Source organism: Serpula lacrymans (genome assembly GCF_000218685.1).
Source record: "Serpula lacrymans var. lacrymans S7.9 unplaced genomic scaffold SERLAscaffold_19, whole genome shotgun sequence".
Lineage (NCBI taxonomy): Eukaryota > Fungi > Basidiomycota > Agaricomycetes > Boletales > Serpulaceae > Serpula > Serpula lacrymans.
In genome coordinates, this window is record NW_006763308.1 from 53,997 (window position 1) to 76,593 (window position 22,597).

General features: G+C 42.2%; 6 protein-coding genes across 6 annotated transcripts; 2 read left to right on the forward strand and 4 right to left on the reverse strand.

Moving 5' to 3' along the window:
- Nucleotides 1–7,162: 7,162 nt before the first annotated feature.
- Nucleotides 7,163–8,761, reverse strand: SERLADRAFT_480407 (uncharacterized protein; the record flags this gene model as incomplete). Its single annotated transcript, XM_007324322.1, has 9 exons — nt 7,163–7,548; nt 7,613–7,653; nt 7,704–7,771; nt 7,836–7,855; nt 7,905–8,016; nt 8,068–8,146; nt 8,202–8,357; nt 8,418–8,638; nt 8,694–8,761. 8 exons carry the CDS (start codon nt 8,628–8,630, stop codon nt 7,353–7,355), a joined length of 885 nt encoding a protein of 294 aa, XP_007324384.1.
- A 1,442-nt stretch (nt 8,762–10,203) lies between these two features.
- Nucleotides 10,204–11,891, reverse strand: SERLADRAFT_412010 (uncharacterized protein; the record flags this gene model as incomplete). The annotated part of the gene is made up of 7 exons (XM_007324323.1): nt 10,204–10,338; nt 10,376–10,663; nt 10,714–10,832; nt 11,202–11,208; nt 11,438–11,521; nt 11,693–11,771; nt 11,824–11,891. 7 exons carry the CDS (start codon nt 11,889–11,891, stop codon nt 10,204–10,206), a joined length of 780 nt encoding a protein of 259 aa, XP_007324385.1.
- A 973-nt stretch (nt 11,892–12,864) lies between these two features.
- Nucleotides 12,865–13,215, reverse strand: SERLADRAFT_353128 (uncharacterized protein; the record flags this gene model as incomplete). The annotated part of the gene is made up of 1 exon (XM_007324324.1): nt 12,865–13,215. A coding segment is annotated over one exon (351 nt), but the record flags the coding sequence as incomplete, so codon positions are not given.
- Nucleotides 13,216–13,763: 548 nt separating this feature from the next.
- Nucleotides 13,764–13,955, forward strand: SERLADRAFT_403481 (uncharacterized protein; the record flags this gene model as incomplete). Its single annotated transcript, XM_007324325.1, has 1 exon — nt 13,764–13,955. A coding segment is annotated over one exon (192 nt), but the record flags the coding sequence as incomplete, so codon positions are not given.
- Nucleotides 13,956–14,179: 224 nt separating this feature from the next.
- SERLADRAFT_403482 (uncharacterized protein) lies at nt 14,180–14,614 on the forward strand (the record flags this gene model as incomplete). Its single annotated transcript, XM_007324326.1, is given in 2 exon segments — nt 14,180–14,236; nt 14,252–14,614. The coding sequence occupies 1 exon segment, from the start codon at nt 14,254–14,256 to the stop codon at nt 14,425–14,427; it is 174 nt and encodes a 57-aa protein (XP_007324388.1).
- A 7,100-nt stretch (nt 14,615–21,714) lies between these two features.
- SERLADRAFT_403484 (uncharacterized protein) lies at nt 21,715–22,230 on the reverse strand (the record flags this gene model as incomplete). Its single annotated transcript, XM_007324327.1, has 1 exon — nt 21,715–22,230. A coding segment is annotated over one exon (156 nt), but the record flags the coding sequence as incomplete, so codon positions are not given.
- Between the last annotated feature and the right edge of the window lie 367 nt (nt 22,231–22,597).

Sequence of the window (22,597 nt, forward strand, 5' to 3'; positions counted from 1 at the left end):
ACAATCTGGAGAGACTGGTGGCCACAGATTTTTGGTTGGTCACTAAACTGTAACCACTATGTAGCAATGATATACTATTCATAAATGTCTCATTCCACAAGTAATTACTATCCTGAATGTGGGGCAATATTAAACTATAACAAAACAACACCTGTCTCCTTCTGCACTTGCAGGGAGTAAAAGGTATAATGAGCCCTGAGATTGACAGATGCTAGAGATGGTAGTAGGTAGAGGACTGAGAGTGGACTTTAAGGGTTTTGATTAGGAGTAAAGTGGGTTATTCAAGTAATAAAAAGCTAAAGAACTATACACAAGTATGTAGGGTTTTTATAGCTAATTGTCTATCTCTCAGACTGAAAGAGGAATAATAGAAAGGTGGTCTAAGGATAAAACCAACCAATAAGAAAAGAACAACTATTGTATGACTTCAAGGATCAATCAGCAGGTGAGGAAATATAGTAATAATAGGTAGCATCATGCATGTTCAGAAACTGTATCCTCATGATGAAGTACAATCCCTGACTAAAGTGTTTATTAATATATTCAGGCACTGATGGGACTTGGAGCTGGTTGGCGAGATCTCAGCTATTAATCCTTACCCATTGTGCTGGCTGGCTGGGAGTACTACCCAGTCTCTGATCTGCAATATGAAGTGGTATCAATGGTTAAGAAAACCCATTAGGGCAATGATAAGGAGAATGGCAAATAACACCTCCAGCCCTAAGGCCAGTGGTGTAATGGGAAAAGTGTTTGAAAACCAAGACATAAAAGCAAAGAAATAAGAAAAAATATATGGTCCTTACACTAAACAGCAAGGAAAGAATAAGTAAAATGTGAGACTGATAATAGAAGGATATTAATAGATGTGCAATCAGCTTTGAGGGCAAGTCCAAAATGGTTTGAAGTTCAGTTGTACCCCTAATTTGCTTATGCAATGTCACTAACCATGATTGTTGTGAGTATCAATGTTTTTATAAGATGTGCTTTGCAAGTACAGAGAAAATTGGTGAAGACAAAATGTCACAAATATGGAAAGAAAAATAGTTACTAGATAAAACTTGTACAACAAAGTTTGCAGGCAGGCCGGGGATTGAGTGCAAGGAGGTACAAGGCATATGTCAGCTAAAAATATTAGGTAAGCAGAAAATCATGCTTACTTATTTTGCATGCTCAATCAAGCTCAAGTGGCCAGGGTAAAAAATTGGGTTTTAGCTGATCTGTGGAGTGAGTGTTGTGATGGAGTGGATTGAGAATGGAGGCTGCAGCATTGGACAAGGATTGCTACACCATTATATGACCACCAGGTTAGCAATTGTGTGTATGGCTAGATTATGAGAGCTGAATGGCAGAGCTTAGTCTGTTGACTATAGTGCAACAGCCATAGAAATTTTAGTACCGCACAGTTATGCAGATCCGTGGCCATGTTATTGGTTACAGGTCATACAATCACACATAACAAGGTTTTTTCCTTACTACCGCTCACTGGGTGCTCAATCTTGTCCAATGCTGCAGCCTCCATTCTCAATCCACTCCATCACAACACTCACTCCACAGATCAGCTAAAACCCAATTTTTTACCCTGGCCACTTGAGCTTGATTGAGCATGCAAAATAAGTAAGCATGATTTTCTGCTTACCTAATATTTTTAGCTGACATATGCCTTGTACCTCCTTGCACTCAATCCTCGGCCTGCCTGCAAACTTTGTTGTACAAGTTTTATCTAGTAACTATTTTTCTTTCCATATTTGTGACATTTTGTCTTCACTAATTTTCTCTGTACTTGCAAAGTACATTTTATAAAAACACTGATACTCACAACAATCAAGGTCACACTGCATGAGAAAATTAGAGGTATAAAAGCGGCTGTTGAATATACTAAGATGCCGTGCTCCGAGGTGTTTAAAATTCCAACCGTAATCAAACAACCACCGTATTTTAATAGGGGGAAAGTTGAAATCTTCAAGTGAAAATAAATACCATCATAAAATAATCAACTGATTCTGTGGTGACAGGAACAGGTGATTATTGCTTGTTTTATGTCTGAATTCACCTCATGCATAAGTTTTGGGTCAATGATGTATCGCACTACCTTTTAAGGTTATTTTCCTACTATGCTTCACCTGTAAAAAATACACTGATTGCTAAGCATATTCATGTGTTATACATGTTGATATTGCCCATGTAAGGAATTTGTTTATCCAGTATAGGATATAGTGATTTCCCTCCTGATATCAGATCATCCACTTCGACTCAATTTGCCTAATATATACTGGTAGTTTTTCCTAATTCCAAATGTTGAGAAAATTGCTGGAAGATTAACCAGCTCAAGAGACAGTGATTTCACTCAGATCATCCACTTTGAGTAAATCTCACCTAATATAAATGAGTACACTTTCCTCATCATAGAAGTTGTGGAAATCACTTGAATACTAATATTAATTTTTCCCGGTCCAAGTGACTGGTGTTTCTGGCATTGTTCCAACCAATTAAAAAACAACTAGATACATGTAAGAGTGATGATAAAACATCAACATCAGAAATAATTATGAGTATGGTGTCAATGATGAGAACTGTTGTTAGAAAACCACACACAAAAACAAACTAACACAGAATCCTCCCAGATTCCATGGAACTTGTGTATGGGCTTTGCCTCCTAGAACAGTGGAGTGGTCTGGTTGTTCATGGGGTGGTACATATAATGATCCTTCAAAGTAAAACCCAGGGATGTATGGGTGTGGGTTTTGAGGAGGAAGGATAGTTGGAATGTAGAAGATAGGGGCTTTGTGGCGAGTATAGACGAGCACTACCTTGCTAATCGTAGCACAAGGTAGGTTTGAGAATGACAATATGACGAGGTTCCCAGTGATAGCAGGCTCCTGACGCACAAACTGTAGTGCTCAGAAGGACTCTAATTGAAAGGGATGACAATGACTTCAAAAGTGGGAAGTGACGATGACAGCAGTTGACAGTGGTAGCAGTGGAAAGTGATGTGACCACACCGGATCACAAGTAGCAGGGTAGTGAACTTGAGATTTAGAGAAGAGGTCTGAATTGGAGTTTTTGTTGTTTTACAAGGTAAAATACAGGGGTTTATATAGTAAAAGAAAGGTAGGCTATGCACAGTATAGCTGTGCAAAAAGAATGAGAAAGAACATGAAGGAAGGAATGTATGCTGACAAATCCTGCATAGGTAGTACAGGATAATATTGTCAAAATAAGAAAAAGAAAGAGATAGAACTATAAATGCTGTGTAAGTAATGTTACAGGTTTGTACAGCTATAAAGTAAAGTCCAATAGCAGAAAGAGAGCAAGAAAATCATGATGTCATGGGAAGATGCAGTAGAAAAAGGGCAAGGCAAGAAAATATCAGTATCAACACAGCTCCTTTATTGTCAGTCAGGCATTCTAAAAAATATGTGTCTATAAAAATGATTCAAAAATCAAAAATAATCGCACTGTAAATGAATGTTCTGCTGAAGAAAAAGAAACTGGAGCCACCGGTCCACCACCTAGTCTAAATCCAACAGTTCCATGGCCTTACCAATGGACTGGTTGTGTTGGACCACCTGATCAAACGAGGGAGGGAGAGGAGTAGTTCCAATTTGGAACAAGTGAGTCCCAGGCAGCGTGTGGTAGGTGTAGCTGTAGCGAAGACGATGGACAAAAGATAAGTATACCCAAGTGAATGGGACAGCGATGAACATGGGCAACGCAAGGGGATGAACCTTCTCCAGCTCAAAAACTACCCACCCATGCTCCAACCAGGCAAGACGAGCGACCAATGTTTTGATAGTATATGATGGCAGATCGATGTCATGAAGATGGACCTGTTGCCCTATTTGGACTGGCCGCCGGGGCTTTGCTGATATCAGCAGTAGCACATGGTAGTCAACGGATTGGTGACGGAAGCAGATAGGAAGTGGTGACATCAGAAATGGTGGGGGTGCAAATAAGATGAGGAGGAGGAGGGTGGAGGTGACAAAAAAATGGATTAGAATGGGGATCCAGAAACAACCGTCAGGTGAGAATAAAAGGGAGAGGAAGGGGCCCATGATGGGGCTAGGCAAAGGAAGGGGAGTAAGGGAAACAACAAAAGCGAGGGCGCAATGCAATGTGTAGCCAGTGGCGACACAAAAATTTGCTGAAATGCTAAAACGCGGAAAGTACCGGATGGAAAAGCAAAGGTGAGCGTGACTGGATTGCCTAATAGAGGTGGTGCTGATCAGCCACAAGTTCAAAACAGGTAATATTAATTACTATTCCACGTGGCACTGTGCCTGTGTGGCGCAAAGGCAAGTCTTTTTGAATATTCGCTTCGTTATTGACACCTGTCCATGCTACCAATCAACTTTGGTGCATGCCAGCACGCACAATAGATAAAATTCCATCCTTTTGCTTACAGTTTATAGATCTGGTCAACTTGAGCCAATCCAAGCTGAAGCTACAGAGCATGGGTGATGACAGTGAAAGCTTTAGTCCTATTTTTAAGAAAAAATATGTTAGTCAAAAGGTCTTGAAGCTTGGGAAGAAATAATCCTACCCATGACAGGGCCTCATAGAATGTTAAGTGCCAGTAATGTAAACCTAATGTAAAGTAAATAAACCTATGTATCTAAACTACACTACCACCAAATACCCATAGGCTTTATGACTTCTCCTCCTTCTTAATCCTGTGGCAGCTTGTCAAATTATTGTGGCGACAACAACAACAGTAGTTGTTGATTGTGGAGTTGTTGATTTGGTTGCCCCCAATGTCGTTGAAGACACCAGAGGAAACCAAATGCTGGTCTGGGCAAAGCCAGCTGGCCTCTCATTATATTTAATGGGTTAAGATAACGTGTTCAGATAGCAAAGGGGATCCTGTAACAACCAAAGCTTTAATACTCTGGTGCACAACTCAGAAAGGCAAGAGTGAGGAAGCTGGGAGTGGGTAATGTGAGGCAACATTAAACTATTACAAAAACAATACCCATCTCCGACTGTACTTGCAGGGAATAAGAGGTACAATGAGCTTGAGGTCAACAGACGCTAGTAAATATAGCAAGTAGAGAACTTGGGAGTAAACTCAAGGGTTTCTGGTGAGGAGTAAAGCGGGTAATTCAAGTAATGAAAAGCTAAAGAACGATACATGGGTATGTAGAGTTTTTATAGCTAATTGTCTATTCCTCAGACTGAAAATAGAATAAAGGGAAAGTGGTCCGAGGACAAAACCATCCAAGAAGAAACAGAATAACTATCGTACAACTTTAGGGATTAATCAGCAGGTGAGAGAAGGTATTAATAATAAGTATTGTCATGCATGTTCAGGAACTGTATCCTCATGATGAGGTACAATCCTGACTAAAGTGTCTATTAATATCTCCAGGCACTGATGGGGCTTGGAGCTGGTTGGCGAGATGTCTACCACCAGTCCTTACCCATTGTGCTGGCTGGCTGGCTGGGAGTACTACCCAGTCTCTGATCTGCAATATGAAGTGGTAACAATGGTTGAGAAAGTCTGTGAGGGCTATGAGAAGCAAGATAGCAAAATACCTCTAGCCCTAGAGCCAGAGGTGTGATGGGGAAAGTGTCTGAGAACCAAGACTTGAAACAAAAAAAAATAAGAAAATAAGAAAATATAAATGGTCCTTACAGGTAAACCCCTTAAGTTAGGACCAAGTTAGTTGTGGGTACACAACAGGTGGACTTACTGAAGAGTCTCATGAATCTATTGGGGTTTATATATTAATACAGGGTGTCTACTTATGTACTATACAGTTGATGAAGGCAGTGGCTGATGATGTCATATGGCACAGCCTGTGTGAAAACTAAGAAAGAAGGTTAAAGCAGAGAGAGAAAAGATGTAAGTCCAAAAACTGTGTATTGTAACAAATCCTTACATTGTATGTATGCTGTGTGCACAGCCTGCAAGACTACTCACACCACCACTTCCAGAAATACACTGCAAGTTTTTGCTAGTTGATTGAATTTTAACAAGTAAGCAGCTAACGGTAGGTAGAATATTGCTACTACAAGAGCAATTCAACTGCTGAATACAGGATTAAGAATAACAGCGTAAAATTAGTGACCAAACCATACTATGATATAGCTTGATACAGTGCTTGGTCCTGGATGGGAATGATCTCCGTGATGGATGGCACATGACAGAACATAGATAGTGGATGGTGGATGGTGGATAGGATGGTACATGAGCTGTTCTTGATTTGGGATTGAGTTTAATGGTGGGCTGAGGGTTAGTAGCTTGTGACAAATAGAAAATGGATATCTCATCCCCCACTCACCATGTTCACTGTGATATTACCCTCCCATGCTCTAAGACTCTTGTGATGAAAACTGTTGGCCTGCTAAGATATAAGGAACAGCCAGAGCATTGAATTGTGATGTGAAAAACCTGCAGAGGAGAGGAGAATCACGATAAGGTTGCTTTGTTAGTTGAAAGGGGCAGAACAATGATATTATGGTGCATACTAAGGGAATATTGTAGCTGCAAGCGTAAAACTGATTGTTGTTACATGGATTTGGGGAGTGTGGGTGTTCTGAAAGCACATTGGGTAGCCATTTTTTTGAGGGATAAGTCATGCATTTTCAAGATGCAAGACTGCTATAGTATTTCCAAATCTCAATAAATTACAAGTTTAAACACAGCACAGAAAAAATAAATTCCTTTTTCTCTGGAAACCTGCTTTCTTGTTTGTTTTTGGTTGATGTTGAGGCAACTGGAAAAACAGGATTAATGACCATGGTACGTAGTGATGGATTGTATACTCTAATGTTTGAGTGTGTCTGTAGTCTATATATCGCTGATATTACTGGTGATACATAAGTGCATTCTATGTATCATAGAACATATAGCTGCAATGCTATTGTAGCAATATGCTACCTATGACGCCATGAACTACAGACTTACATATATCAAGATTGTAGCGGCACTAATATGGCAACAATATATTACGCTGGTTAACACATGGTAGAGTCTATATAGATTGGTCTAGACAGACGCCATATTTACCCACAGTACCGTCGGCATATAGAGAGAAAACCATGGGGGAATTATAGTGGGAATATTCGTGACAGGGTTACCAATTTAGATATGGTGGCCATAATCCACAGAACTGGCGGTGTACATCACTCAGATTACACTTTCACTGCCAAAAACCGGAAGTTGGGCCATTGAATTATTTATTTATTTGAGCGGTTAGCATTTACAAAATATTTATAAAAACCGAGAATACAGCAAAACATAAATCAAGCATGCCTAGAACTACCTCTTGTTAAATTGTCAGGTTTAACCATCTCATCTCGTGTAGAATATTGACCTGCCCAGCATGCATGGAATATGATTGGTTTTCATTCTATCGAGCAGCAAATCTTGGGCTTGCAAGTTGAGTTATAGTGTCGTTGTGTTCTGTCTTACTGCTCCACCCCAAGCCTATCCGCACGGTGATGAGCATGAATGCAATACCAGATATAGTACCCCATGTGCCCTGAACAAAGTCGTGAAGGTTGGACTCGGACTCGTATGCAGCGAAGTAAAATATTGTCCACGTGCTGCATGATCAAAAGATACATGTTAGGACGATGAAGCAAATACCGACGGGTCTGAAAAGCATACGTGCATAACGCCGCACTCTCGACAAAGATAGCCATGACTGTCTGTATGTGGAAATGTAAGAAAGTATTCGCGACAGAGCTCTCAGACGTACCCTAAGATGTCTACTTCCTAGAGGTACCGATGCTTTGTGAACAGTCCAAATGTGCCATGAGATCATTACTGGATAAATAAATAAAATCAGCTAAATTGCAGAAGCATTTTAGCAGCCACGACTGATAGTAACCTGTACAGTACACGTTCGTACTATAAAGAGTGAGAACAAGATGCACGCAGGATAAGTAACAGCACAAACCACAGAGTAAAAACGCAGTCACTCAGAATCCACCGAGCTGCAATGAGGAGGTACGTGGACTCTGCGGCACTGGTGTACTGAGTGAACTGAAAAGTTATGCCTACAGCACATACTGGATGCATATAAGAAGTTTCTAATAGATTGACGGCGATATGATACGTACCTGTGAGACCAATGAGGCTACAGAGCGGAAAAATTACCACTGATTTGTTATAACTCCAAATAACCCATAGGCGATATACCTGCGCCAGAAAGATAAGCAAGCCAGAGTTATGTTACAGATTCATGAACACTGACAAACATGGCATCCGAGAGTACCAGAGATGCCATGAAGAAGCCAATTTGGATAATTTCTGTTAATTCTGTCTCGCTGTTGAAGAAGGTGGACGGAGAAGAACCACTACGAAAGTAGATGAACGCTTGAAAAAAGCGAACAAAGGTCAGTGCCCAATGCTATTACAAGTGTTCTGTGTGAGATGCCTTAATTAATTGGAGAGTGCACTGGCTACTGACTGTAGTGACAACAATGAACAGCAGGACTGTTCCTAAGAACATAGGCCTTCGAAAGACAATGGAGGGCTGGGGCCCGATTATGCCAGCATTCCTTTGGTGGTGACTGGAAAGAGCGTAGAAAGAAATCATAGAAAGAATGAAAAACAGGCCGTATAAAAAGCTTTGCACATAGATTTCGGTTATGTTAGCTGCTAGAATGGATACGCCCACCATTGAGAATACTATGAATAGAAAAGTAAGGACTCGGAGGTCAATGAGTTCTACTGCTACACTTACCTTGATTGATAAAGCCGCGGATTGGGGAATCCGAAGAACCAACTCCCAGAACTTACTACGTTAACTATAACGTACTTATACTAATCTTATAGAGATGGGCCTCATGGAGATAACGGTCACACACATACATCATGATGGAGTGCAGATGGCTATGAGTTTTGCGACATCCATATATTCTCAAAATGTTGTTCCATAGCCCACCGCATTGATATTGAACTTTTGATGCTGATCTGGATCATGATGGTGATGCACGACGGTTGAGTAACACTGAGTAGCAGTGTAGTACAATGCAAACTTGCGTAGATTTCCGTCGCATTTCAACCAGATCATCAACATGTGGGGGAATGAAGCAATTCCTGGACCCGTAGGCAATGCACTTTCGAGTTAAATAACGCCTTGTATTTTCCCCATGAAATCCTAGGCTCTTACCCTGCCCACTCGGCCGCTAGCCCACGGTTAATATATTGCCAACTCGCGAGTGTAATATTCTGCTAATATATGACACGCGAGCTAGCCGAGCTGGGTGGGTACGAGCCTAGTGAAATCCTGAATGGTATGGTACCACCAGAAGATTGCATGTGCCCGAGGCCGCTTTTAGCATTTTTGAATTTTGCCATAAAAATCAGTAATCCAAAATGTTTCCAAAATGGAGATTATAATTGTATAAATGATAATAAAATTGTTGCTAAAAAAAGCCAATTCTGAGAGTTTAAGTGTGAGTAAAAGCATGCACTTTCCCATCCAAAAAGGCTGGGATGAGATGGCTGCTCCGGATTACATCCTTTGGATCCAGGAATACAAATGCATCTTCTTTGGCCATCAGAGGAAAATAAACTTGGTCCAGTTGATTGATCAGCCAACCACTATCCTCTCCTTCCTTCAGCTTCAGCCATCTCACCCACAAAACTTCCATTCTCCGAGTGTTGTAGTCAAGCATACCAGGGCCCACATATACCATATTTAAGTGAAAAATACCAAGCACCTGAGCATAACAAAAAGGGTGCAATGTAGAAGTATCGCCATCAGTAGTAGTAGAATCTGTATTAACCAGTATCATGATGTTTCAATGTGGGGTAGTCGGATTCACTACATCTTGTGCCTGCTGAACATTGTATGTAGTATAGTTTAACCACATAAGTTTATGTGTATATAAACAATCACCTTTAAATAAAACATTATCCCAGCCACTCCTAAATGCAGCCACACCTCTGTTGCTTTCTAAATTAGCTTGAGAAATAAGTTAACTTGTCTTGTGTCATTCTTTGCACTGATTTCTTCTTCAAGTCTTGCTTTAATCCGAGGAAGTAAATGTTGCTTTAGCTTTGGAACTAACCCCTAGAGACAGTAAGTGATGAATAGCTGTGTCTAATCCACTCTTACTATCACGGCTGGATCCCCTCTATAGGTATTGAAGAATATTGAGATGTCAATGAGGTTGTTTTAGGATTTACCAATGGTATGGTGCATATCCGGTGAGTTAGCATCATCTCAATTATTTAGTATACCCTGCTTATGCACTTGTGAATGTGCCAAATTTGGTATTCACATTGTTTGATGCATGTGATCTGTTGGACATATAATTTACAACTTGTGCGTGCATATTGGGCTTTGGGTGTGCAATGTTCAAGTTCCCCCTAGTAGCAAACTGTCAGGATTGCAAACAGAGAACATAGGTTACTTACAAGTTCCATAGTATACAAGTCTGTAGTTCCAAACTTTTGGATGGTGGAAACATAATCACCCATTGTATGAACCTTGTAAGTATTGAGGGAAATTTTTTTTACTCCACATCCATTGTCGTTTGGCTGGAGTACGTTGTTTGGATACAGTTTGAAATTTTCAGGTGGGCTTGAAGGAGGAAGGGGCTGGCTCGAGGAAGGAAGAGGTTTAAGTTGGCACAAAGAAGGAAGGGATTGGCTGGAGGAAATTGTCTGATCTGCTTGCGATAAATGTGCTCCACTCTGCTTTATCTGTGTAAAATATGAGTACATAACAGAGAAGTAAGTGTCTGACAGCCTACCTCCAAGGTAGTGCAACCATGATACACAGCACACCAAAATTGGGTGTCTGTTTCCCACTTCAGCTCACGGGTTCTGAAAGCGCCACAAGTTTTCTTTTTGAACTGGTGTAGCACCAAACCTAGCAAGAAAGTGACATTATTTAAGATCTATAAAGTATAGTCAGTATGCATGCGCAGTTTTGCTAAAGTGTGCCAGTAGGCTAGTATAAATAAAAGCTGTTAGATATGCTCATTGTGATCATGGGGTCTAGGAAACAGGCCAGCAGATAGCACACTTGTGGCTTTTGTTTAGACTAAAAATAAATAGAGCACTGCGAATCTACATGCCTGAAAGAGGTCATCAAAATTATGCACAGCCATTTCTCTCATTTCTGAGCGATTGCTTGGGAAGCACCTGATTGTATGTGTACCAAAAGTAGGCATTTCTCTATGCCTTTTCAATCACTGAATCAACAAAACTGAGAGGTGGAAGTCAGATGAGAACATACCTGTGATCTATTTCATCCAAAAGTTTCTTGTTGCAAGATGAGACAATCCTAAGAAGGTGAGTGATCAGCGCTTTCCATACACCTAACTCAATCTCGAAAAAAGCATTTTTTTTTCAAGCTTTTTTCCAGATATTTCTCATGGATATATTTGGCTATGCACCCAGTGATTGGAGAATGTATTCTGTGAATAAGGTAGTTAGATATGTGCATGAAAAGTGTGGGAGGAGTTGACATACTGCTGTAGGAACCAGGGACTGTTCCTTAAGGATGTTCTCCACAGCAGTGCTGTTGACTGTGTACTGCTTATCATAAACAAGATTCTGAGCACAGGAAATATTGTGTTGATGCTTCACATCATCCGCAAGCCAGTGATATCCGTTGCTTAGAATCCCGCGGCATACCAACATTATGTGCACGCAAAACTGGGATCAAACAACGTGAGCAAGGGCAACTGCCCATGTTTTGGATGCTGAGCATGTGCGTAGAAATACTTTTCCAGGCTTACTAAATGTGTGCCTTGAAGTTTCCAATTGTTTGATCTTCATCTGTACAACACCAGACTTGAAAGAACTGGAGAGACCATCAGGAGAGTGCCAATGATTTCAACAATATAGTCCCTCACATTCTTGGCCCCTGAGGTAGTATGAAGAAAGGCCAGTGACATGTCTTGTTGACAATATTGCCAGCCATGACAATTGCAGTCTCAAAGCTATGGGTTCTTGCAAGACCATCCACCTACTCTTCTAAGTGAGAATGTGTTGAATGGTGTGGTAAGCCATTTGTATCAATTTTGTTTTGGCCTTGGCAAACTCTACTGCACGCTGTGTAATGGTTTTTGATGTATCCATGTATGCAGCGGCCTGTTCATGCGCCTCCAGAATGCCTTGCCACATATCAGGGAAGGTAGACTTGAAACGTGCATAGCACTGCTTGCAAATAGTTGGTGCTAACAACACTGTGAGCCTCGTCAGCAACAAGGAAGTGAAGGTGGCAAAGGTGGAGTAGGAATGGCAGTGGTAGAAGTCTTTTTCAAGCCAGGGAAGTAGCGCTCATCAAAATCAGCTCTCTCAGAGATAATGGTGCGTTTGGTGGTAGGATTGTAGAATTTCCAACCCTTGTACCCAGCAGGGTAACCAATGAACACACATTTCTCCATGTGAGAGCCAAAGACATCTCTCTTATCCTTTTGCACATGCACATAAGCAGTGTACCCCCAAACACAAAGGTGTGATATGTCTGGTTTATGTCCATGCCACAATTGATAAGGAGTAGCATTGACCACTGCATCAGTGGGACACCTATTCCAGACATGCACCAAGGCACCTAGGCATTCACCCCAGAAGATATTAGGCAATCCAGACTCTGAAAGCATGGTAGTGATTCTTTCAGAGAGAAGCCTGTTTGCTCTTTCTGCAACTCTATTCTGCTGAGGCCTATTCTGGGTGGTATGCTGTCTGACAATGCCATGATCATCTGTGAATTGCTCAAACTCCTTGGAGATGTACTCTCCCCCTTTGTCATCGTGCAGAGCCTTGATTTTTTGCTCTAATTGAGTCTCAGCATAAGCCTTGAAACTCTTGAAAGCATTAAAGACATCTGACTTGGCCTTCAAAGGGACAACAACACAAAATTGAGTGTAATCATCGATGAAAATGACCCAATATCAATACCCAGAGAATGAAAGGGAGGAGACTTGGTGTACATCAGAGTGGATGAGGTCTAGAGGGTGAGCAGAGTGATGAGAAGATGAAGGGAATGGGTTGGCAGACATTTTTCCAGACAGACATGGTTCACAGATAGGATCAGGAGTAGATTTAGACTCAAGTGTCATTCCAGTAACAAGGTTTCCTTGTGTCAATTTCTTGACATCAGCATAGTGGTGGTGAGCCAATCTTCGATGCCAAAGGTTTAAGTTAAGTGGAATTGTTGCAGAAAAGTGTCCCAATTCAACACAAGAAACAGTGGATCCATCAAGGAATGCAGCATTATTGTTGTTGATGGTTGCAGTGAATAAGAGTGTTGCCACGTATGAAGGACATAGATTGAGATGAAATGATGACTTTAAAACCACTTTGACGAGTTAAGTACAAGACTGAGAGGAGATTATTTTGAAGATCTGGTACATGCAGCACTCTGAAGAATTCTACAGCCCTTGATTCCTTGCCATTGATGATAGCGTTAAACACCACAGTACCAATACCAGCTAAATAAACAACAGTATAATCTGCTAGCTTTATGGGAACACAATATGGTGCATAATTGCGAATCCAGTGACGATGAGGTGTCATATGAGAAGTGGCACCTGTGTCTGCATTCCAATCAATGTCAGCATCAAGCTGGAGAGGGCAGTGTAAGTCAGAGGGATGAATAGAGTGGAGGCTTGCATTTCTAGTCGACTCTGCAACCGCAGTAGAAAAATGTTATTTTGCACCAGGTATGGCAGATTGATTACAATGATGGCAGTTAGGAGATGAGCAAGAACAATGAGTAGGAGCAGAATATGAATGAGGAGTACATTTAGTTTTATCCATGGTGTGGAAATGAGCTGGCGAAGCAGTGGAGGTGGATAATGGAGAAGGTCCAAAAAGTGCACAGAAAGGTCCAAAGGGTCCAAAAGAGTCCAAAAAAGCGGTCCAAAAGCGGTCCAGGAGGGTGCTAAGGCTTCCTAGTGATGCTACAGGGTTATGCCTGTGTTCCCCTTTCAATACTACACTGATATTAACAGAGAAATCACCTCGAGACAGTGTTGGTTAAAAGGGCTTGTATATGAGTCAACAAAGTGACTTAAGCTCCCCAAACAACGCAGACTGAGAGAGGCTCTGGGCAACAGCAAACTGAGGCAATGCAGGCAAGCTTCACAGTCTATAGGCTTGTTCTATCTGATAATGGACAGAGCAGAGAAGATTGGAGCTTTATGCAAGCACCAGATATGCCAAAAAGCGAAAATATAGGCCAAAAAAATGAAATTGTCACAGGGACAGATGGAGTGGATGGATTGCCCCCAAAATATAGGTGTGGAGAGCGATTATATGGTGCAATAGATAGGCCAAGTATGGCCAGAAACGAAGCACAGGGAGTGGAGGCATATAATAAGGGTGGAAGTGGTGATCAGAAAATGATAAGGGCTCACAGGGAGATCAAACTCAAAGTCCACCACTCTGAGGAGTCTCCTAGGGTTTTCAAGGTCGTAGAAGACAATAGTAGGAGTTTGGGGACGATCAGATAAGGATTGGGTGAGATATGGCACTGATAAGGCCAAAAAAGCGTCCAAAATGAGGTTCCAAGCAACAAAGGCTTATAGGGAGTGATCCAGATGGAATCAAAGCAAACAGAGATGATAGAGAGGGTTATCAGAGACCCAGAAGACAATGTGCAAGATGGATAAGCAGTAGGGTGCTTGGATGATGAGGTATGAAGTCAGGAAGATGGCTAGAGCACAGGGCTCATAACCTGTTCAATTGAGAACTTCTGGGAAGTGTCTAGTCACTTGCTGAGAGCTAACAGGGACAGAACTAGAGTCCAGTATGAGTAACTATATTATCAGAGAGTACAGAATGTGTACAGTACCTAGAGTCCAGTATGAGTAACTAAAGAATAGGAATACTGGACTCTGCAATGCTAGTCCGAAATTTTGTAAACAAAGGTAAACAAATCAGCCACAAAGGCGAAATTATAGAATGCTCAGTGAATACTGAACAATACAGCAAAAAGAATAAAGAGGAAAGTGATTTAGAAAGAAGGGAAAATAGATAGCACAACTAGGTGCAGAATCACCAAAACTAACACAAATCCCATCCCACATATTCGGGTCCTCTAGCCAACGTGGTATCTCTCCAGGTAATAGTGTTATCCAAACATCTTCTATGGGGCTTTGTGTCATTTCATAAGTCATTCAGTTTTGTAGGGAGCGGTGTTGGAAGTGGAATGGCCCAGGATGGATTATAGAGCTCATGTAATCACTCACAATATGTATTAAACTTGTGTAAGGCTGCCATGAGAGCCAGTTGTCTCTTCGCTATAGCCTGTCCAGTTTGTTGGTAGAGTTTGGTACCTAAAAACCTAGGTGAGCACGGGATAAACAGAACAAAATGCTGGAATGTTACCAAGTGCTATTTGTGTGCCTCCAACTGCACAATCAAGCTTGTCCCATTCAAAGAAATTTCTAATTGCCCGCTTTTGTATGTTGATCTTGAGGTCTCATGCCATCAGTAATGTGCACACAAATTCTAAGTCAATTCCTTTGAGCTCCAGGAACTTGTTGTGAACTTTGCGGGAGGCATACAATATGTCCACTTTGTTCATTAACCATTTGTGACCCCGTTCAAGGCTCTCCAGAGCCTCAAGAGTGTCGGCAGAGCTTGTGCACTTCTCAATTACCACTCTGGTGGATTGTAGAGCCTTATCTGACATGTCTAATTTGGCCTGTAGGGCAAGAACAATGCCCAGTTTTTTTTTCAGTCGGCCAGGAGCATCTGAATTGATCCTAGGTAGTGTATATTTGTAGAATGATATGACTACGCACAAGATTGTACTGACAACTATGATTGGACCATTGAGCCCGCAGCTCTGATACAGGAATACCACACTCATCCAGGATAGCCTGTGCTGCTGACCCTTGTTCTGCTATCCCTTGTTTAAGATGGCGCTTGATCCAGTCCCCCAACTCACTTTGCATTTCCTGTCCAATGGCTGCAGCTTGACAGTCAATTAACCATAAGTGTTGCTGTTGCTGAGTAGATATGAGTTCATGTACTTATAGGGTAATGAAAGGATTGTACAGAAGAAGAACACTCAACACCAATGAGCCTTATGAACCGCGACCACAACATCTCAGTACCCTCCCCATTGGATAGTCCAAGTCCTTGACACATACAAGGGTTATAGACAAGCTGACATGCCCACTTGTGCCCATACACATGCATAGCAGTTGTTGCAAAGCAAAGGCACGCAACAACATGTTCTTGAAGTATAGTGTACTATAGATATGTCAGTACAGGTGCTTGTGAGAATAGCCTCCTTACCTGAGCTAACAACCAGTTCAACACACAACCAACATGATACAATGCTGCAACAGTTGCTTGGGGGGGTATCAACGAGAAAAGAAGCTCCAAAAGTGCTACAGCATATTTTTGCTGCTCTCCAAAAGTGTTGATGTTGGCAAAATACAGTGGGATGTCATGACAGCAGATGAGCGCCATGACACTGGTGGCATCAAAACTATCCACCACGGCCTTCTGTTTCTTGCCATCCGCCGCTTCATAGGCATTTTCACAGTGGTCAATGGCTTCACTAGGTACTGCTAATATGTAGGGTTTAGGGGGCCTTTTCCGCTGCTTGTCGATTTTATGGCCTACAGCATCAACTTGGGCCTTGGAAGTATGCCAGATCTTAGAATTGAGGACACTCCCCCGCTGAGCACCGGTGACAATGGTGAAAGTTGCTGTCTGTTGCAACATGAATATTGCCTCCATTTTCTAGTGGCACACCAAATAGAATCTCACGAAAGCACGCAGGACAGCATTGGATTATAGCTGCCATACGACGACCAGGTGATAATAGGGATGAGTGCTGCAGTAACAAGTGCTGGCGAGGATGGATTCTTTGGCGCAGGAGGCTCTTGCAGCAGTGTTGAAGTTGATGAGAGAGGCTTTGTTGGAGGCTCGTTGTAACGACCAAGAGTTAGTTACTCTGGTGCACAACTCGGACAAGCTATAAAGGTAGTGAGGGGAGTGGTTACCCTTAGGATAGGACCAAGTTAGTTGTGGGTAAACAACAGGATGACTCGCTAAGGAGCCTCCTGGATCTATTGGGGTATATATACTAATACAGAGTGTTTGTACTTATGTACTGTACAGTTGATAAAAGCAGTGGCTGATGATGTCAGAGGGCGCAGCCTGTGTGACCAGCTCCACTGCGTGAGATACTTGTAGCTAAAATAAGAACAAAGGCAGTGCAGTGCGAGAAAGGTGGAGTTTGAACAAAAGGGAAAGTACCGCATGGCACAGTGTGTGAAACTATAGAAGAAAGTTAAATAGGAGAATGAAAATTAAAGGTCCAAAAATTGTGTTATCGTAACACTACCCCCCCTCTAAGGTTTGACTTCCAGGCGAGACCAGGTACCGGAGGTGGTAGTTAAATTTTCGGGCATAAGTTGTAAAAGGGAATTAAAAAGTGTTGAATCCATGCCTCTAAGCTTTGTAGGAGCTGAGGGATTCTTAGAATAAAATTTGCAAACAGTGTCACAGGAATTGTCCAGATGGGCTTCTGGTTCCCACGTTCTGTCTTCGTCTCCATAGCCCGTCCATAGGACTAGGAACTCTAATTTTCCACGCTTCAAGTGTGCATCCACCACTTGTTCGACTTCAAACTCTTCTTCACCTTCCTGGGTGACTACAACCAGTCTGGGCCGGTCTACACGCTGTCCCAGCAGCGGCCCTTTGTAGGGTTTTACACGGCTAATATTTAATAAATCTAAGTGAAAACTCAGCCGCTGCCCAAGAGGCTATAGAAACAACTGAGGTGTTCCTATACTAAACCCCCTACAACTTATAGTCAGAGGTGCTACTTGCTACAGTATAATGACTCAATTGTACTCCTAGGAGAACAATGGCTGCTTTAGCAGAGACCGGGTTTATCTGGTTTTGTCACTCCCACTTGAGTGCAACCATAGTCCCATAGCTTTAGAGAATTTCCAGTGTTTTTCGTGAGTGAGGGGTGTAGTGAGAATGTCGGCAACCATATCTCCTGTAGGAACATATCTGATTACTGCCTCTCCCTTTGATACTAAGTCATCTCGGATAAAATGATATTTCTGTTGAATATGTTTTGTGCGAGCACAGAACTGCAGATCTCGTGTAAGAATAATAGTTGCCTGATTGTCACAGTGTAATGTTGTAGGTCCATTTTGAGCATGTCCAATTTCTTCAAAAAATGTCCGAAGCCATGCAAGGTGTTGTCCAGCATTGCTCAATCCAATGTACTCTGACTCCGTGGAGGATAAAGCGACCATGCTTTGTCTTTTGCTTGTCCAGGAGATTGCTCCTCGGATGGTGATAAAAACAAAGCCTGATGTTGATTGAGATGTGTCTGGGTCTCCAGACCAATCTGCATCTGAATATCCATAGAAATACATGTTCATGGAGACATCTGTGCCATCATATTGTAGTTCCATGTCCCTGGTTGCTTTCAGATATCGGAGGACACATTTTGCAGCTTCCCAGTGATGGCTCCTTGGAGCTGAGCTATGCCTGCTTAGTATTCCAACAATGTAGGCAATGTCTGGGCGGGTTCCGAGCATGGCATACATGAGGGAGCCTACAATTGAGAGGTATGACACTTGACGCCCTTCAATATGCATCTCATGTTGCACAATATCTTCCCCTGGAGCATTTGTGAGGAGTTTTGATCCATGGGCCATTGGTGTCCATACTGGTTTGCAGTTCTTCATTCCAGTACGCTCCAGGACTGTGTCAATATATTGGCATTGCAATAGGGATATTGTTTTGTTTGAACAATCACGTTGGATTTTTATTCCAAGGATGTATTTTGCTTGTCCAAGGTCCCGCATTTTGAATATGGATTCAAGTTTGGCTTTTGTGATATCCATGAATTTTCGGGATGAAGCTCCTAGGAGGAGGTCATCTATATAGACAACAACAAAGCATATTTGTTTGTTGTCCCAGAATACATAGAGACATGTTTCTGCATTTAGTCTTGTGAAACCGAGCTCCTGGAGCTTGCGATCAAAAGTTTCGTTCTATGTACGACCAGCTTGTTTTAACCCGTAGATGGATTTCTTCAATCTCCAGCAGTATCCAGGTTGGATAGGAACACCCCCTGGAGGAAGCATGTACAGTTCTTCTTCAAGTTCTTCATTGAGATAAGCTGTGGATACGTCCATTTGATCAAGTTCTAGGTCGTACTTTGCTACCAGGGCTAGAATAATTCGGATTGACTCTAAGTTTGCAACTGGAGCAAAAACCTCCTGGTAATCAATCCCCTCCCTTTGAGTAAAACCTCGTGCAACAATCCGGAGTTTGTATCTCTCAATGTTTCCGTTTTGATCAAACTTGATCCGGAACACAGGTTTTGATGTGATGGGTTTTACTCCCTTCGGAAGTGGAACAGTGTCATATACTGCATTAGTAATGAGACTTAGGAGTTCCTCTTCCAAGGCAGACTTCCATAATTCTCCATCCAGACATGATAAGGCTTCCTTTAGTGTCCTTGGAAGGTCTGTGTTAGATGGACCGATACTTGCTATTCCAGCAAAAAATGTCTCCTCTGTATCAGATGTTTCTTCATGAACCTCAGGAGTGTTAGGTTTCTCCATGAAGTTGTCATGCTGCTCTTTTCGAGACTGTTCCTCATCTAGAGTCCTTTGATAATCTCGGTTTTTGTCTGCAGGACGGGTCTGGCGACTGCTTCTGCGTACTCCTAGGACTTCAGCAGGCATGACTGCTTTTTTAGGAACTTGTGCAGGTACTCCAGGGAGTAGACACATTTGTGTATTTGTTGCCCCACTCACTCCTGAAGGTGTTGGATGACTCCTTGGAGGTGTTGGATGCCTTCCAGAAGCTGATCCGATGGACAGGCTGTCTAGCTGTATTCGGACTTTTTCCTCATCAGCTGGCTGTATATTGTGGGGCTGTCCTCCCACTGACTGTGACTCTACTTTGGGTTTCCATTCTAAAGATGGCCAGTGTTTGGGTCTTGGTTGTAGAGACTGTTGTAGAGGGTGTCTTAGCTGATCAGGTGCTCCCACTGCTCTCAGAACATCTCCACGGAGGTAATGCCCCACTGCTCTCGGAACATCTTCATGCTGATATGGTTTCATGTCTTGTGGAACATCTCCTTGGAGATGTGTGTTACAATAACACAATTTTCGGACCTTTCCTTTGATCTCCATTCTGCTCTTCAACTTTCTACTGCAATTTTCACACTCTGTGCCATGTGGCACTTCCCCTTTTGTTCAAACTCCTCTTTTTTGCGCTGCGCTGCCTTTTTCTTATTTTTAGCTACAAGTCTCTCACACAGTGGAGCTGGTCACACAGGCTGCGCCCTCTGACATCATCAGCCACTGCTTTTATCAACTGTACAGTACATAGGTACAAACACTCTATAGTAGTATATATACCCCAATAGATCAAGGAGACTCCTCAGCGAGTCCTCCTGTTGTATCCTCACAACTAACTCACTGCAGCCTAAAGGGTAACCACTCCCTCATCACCACCTTTATAGTGTTTTAGTGTGGTCCAGAGATAACTCTTGGTTGTTACAATGTGGTTCCATTTGCAATTCATTTGGATTTTGGATCCGAGGGGTCAGGATCATCCTCCTCCAATGTATTTTGGTCTGGATAGTGAGCATTCTCTGGGATGAGTCCCTCCCACTGATCTGTGCTAGGGTCTGTGTTCCAGGGAGCAGTGTTGTCCTTTGTACCTTTCTGGATTCATTCAATATGACATGCCAACTGGAAAACGCAGTTTGTTTTTCAGTGTCTAGGAGTTTGTAGGCTTGCTTTCCATGTGTGTAGCCAATCATTATGGCTTTGCACCCCTTGGAGTAAACTTTCCCTTGCCTTTTGTCTTTCGGAATCAAGGCATATGCTTGGCATCCAAAAGGGCGAAACAAAGTTGGATCAACTCTCCTTTTAAACAGTATTTCATATGGGGTCTTTCCATGGAGTCCTGATGCTGGGCTGCGTGCTGTGATATATGCAGCTGTTTGCATGGCATCTACCCAGAATGACTTGGGGAGCTTGGAATCCTCTATCGGAGATAACCTTTTCTGGTAACCCATGGATAGACCATCCAAAATCTTTAAATAAATCTGCCGTCCCGGCGGCGGTAATGGTTTTATTGGTAGGTATGAATACCACTTCTTTGGAGAAGCAATCGACTACCACCATTACTGAATCATACCCATTAAACTTGGGCAGATCCGTCATGAAATCAACCGATATATCCTGCCAGGGGCCAGATGGTATCGGATTTGGCATAAGTTTACTGGCCGGCGGTTGATGAGAATTCTTTGTCATTGCACATCTCAGACAGAATTTCACATATTCCTGTACGTCTTTGACCATGCCAGGCCACATGTAGTTTCTGGAGATCAAGTCCATTGTTCTTTGCCACCCAGGGTGCCCAGCCACTGGAGTGTCGTGATGTTTATCTATTGCCTTGATCCTTGTGGACTCAGGCACATAGATTTTGTCTTTAAAATGGAAGAGCCCGTCTTCCCATAAATAGTTCTCATTGCCATCAAGGCGTGCCTTCTCTTCTGAGCAGATGTCTTTCTTGAAGACTTCCAGAAGATCGGAATCCTGCCCGATTCTAACATTGGCAACCCTTGATTGGTCTATCAGGGTAACACCTTTGTTGTCGTCTTTGATGCCGTTGGTGTCAGGCAACAAATACGAAGCTATATAACAAAGCTCAATGTCTGGTCAAGTCCTCCCTTGAAGGCGGTGAATCAGAGTATGAGAATGAAGAGTATCGGTAAGAGCGCAAATCCAAACTAATATTGAACTAGAGAACAATACATCGAGTATATACTTCTCTATATAGTGAACGGCGATGGTCAGACCGAGAAAGGGAAATACTGAGAAAGTGGTCTGACCAGCTAACTAACCAATAAGAAAAAAGGGAGGAAGTGGTCCGATCTATCGTGTTTACTAATCGTATGAGAAAACGTATTGGTAAGGGATATGCGATTGGCTGTATCAGTAAGCCCATGAGAAGGCGCTGATTCACTACCTTCTTCGCTTATCAATATTCCTCCGAAGTATTCCCAGACATAGCACTGGATTGTGGCTATGTCATCTGGATATCTTCTTGAGGGTCGACAACGAGTCTACCTCGTTGTAGGTACGATAGAACGTGAGTGTGAAGAGAGAATAAGAAGAAAAATGATAAAAGTAATAAGACACCGGCTGTAATCTCTAGTCCAAGGGCAAGAGGAGTGATGGGGATCGAATCTGCTAACCACGACATAATGGGAATGCGATAAGAAAAATCGATTCCTCACAGTTGGCATGATCCTCTCTTCTGGATAAAGTGTCTGCTTTCCCCATAGAGCTTCCAGGCTTATGAATTAATTTATAATTAAACCTTGACAAGTATACTGCATAGCGGGCCTGTCTTCGGTTCAAGTCTCGGGCCGTCATAAAATACTCCAGATTCTTATGATCAGTCCAATTTTGAATTGGTGTCTAGCACCTTCTAAGTAGTGTTAGTTTTGGTGATTCTGCACCTTTGTGCTACCTATATATTTTCATTCCTTTCTCTATCTATTCTTCTATCATTCACTATTGATTGTGTTTTCTATTATTTCGCCTTTGTGACTGCTTTGTTTACCTTTGTTTACAAAACTTCGGACAGTACTGCAGAGTCCAA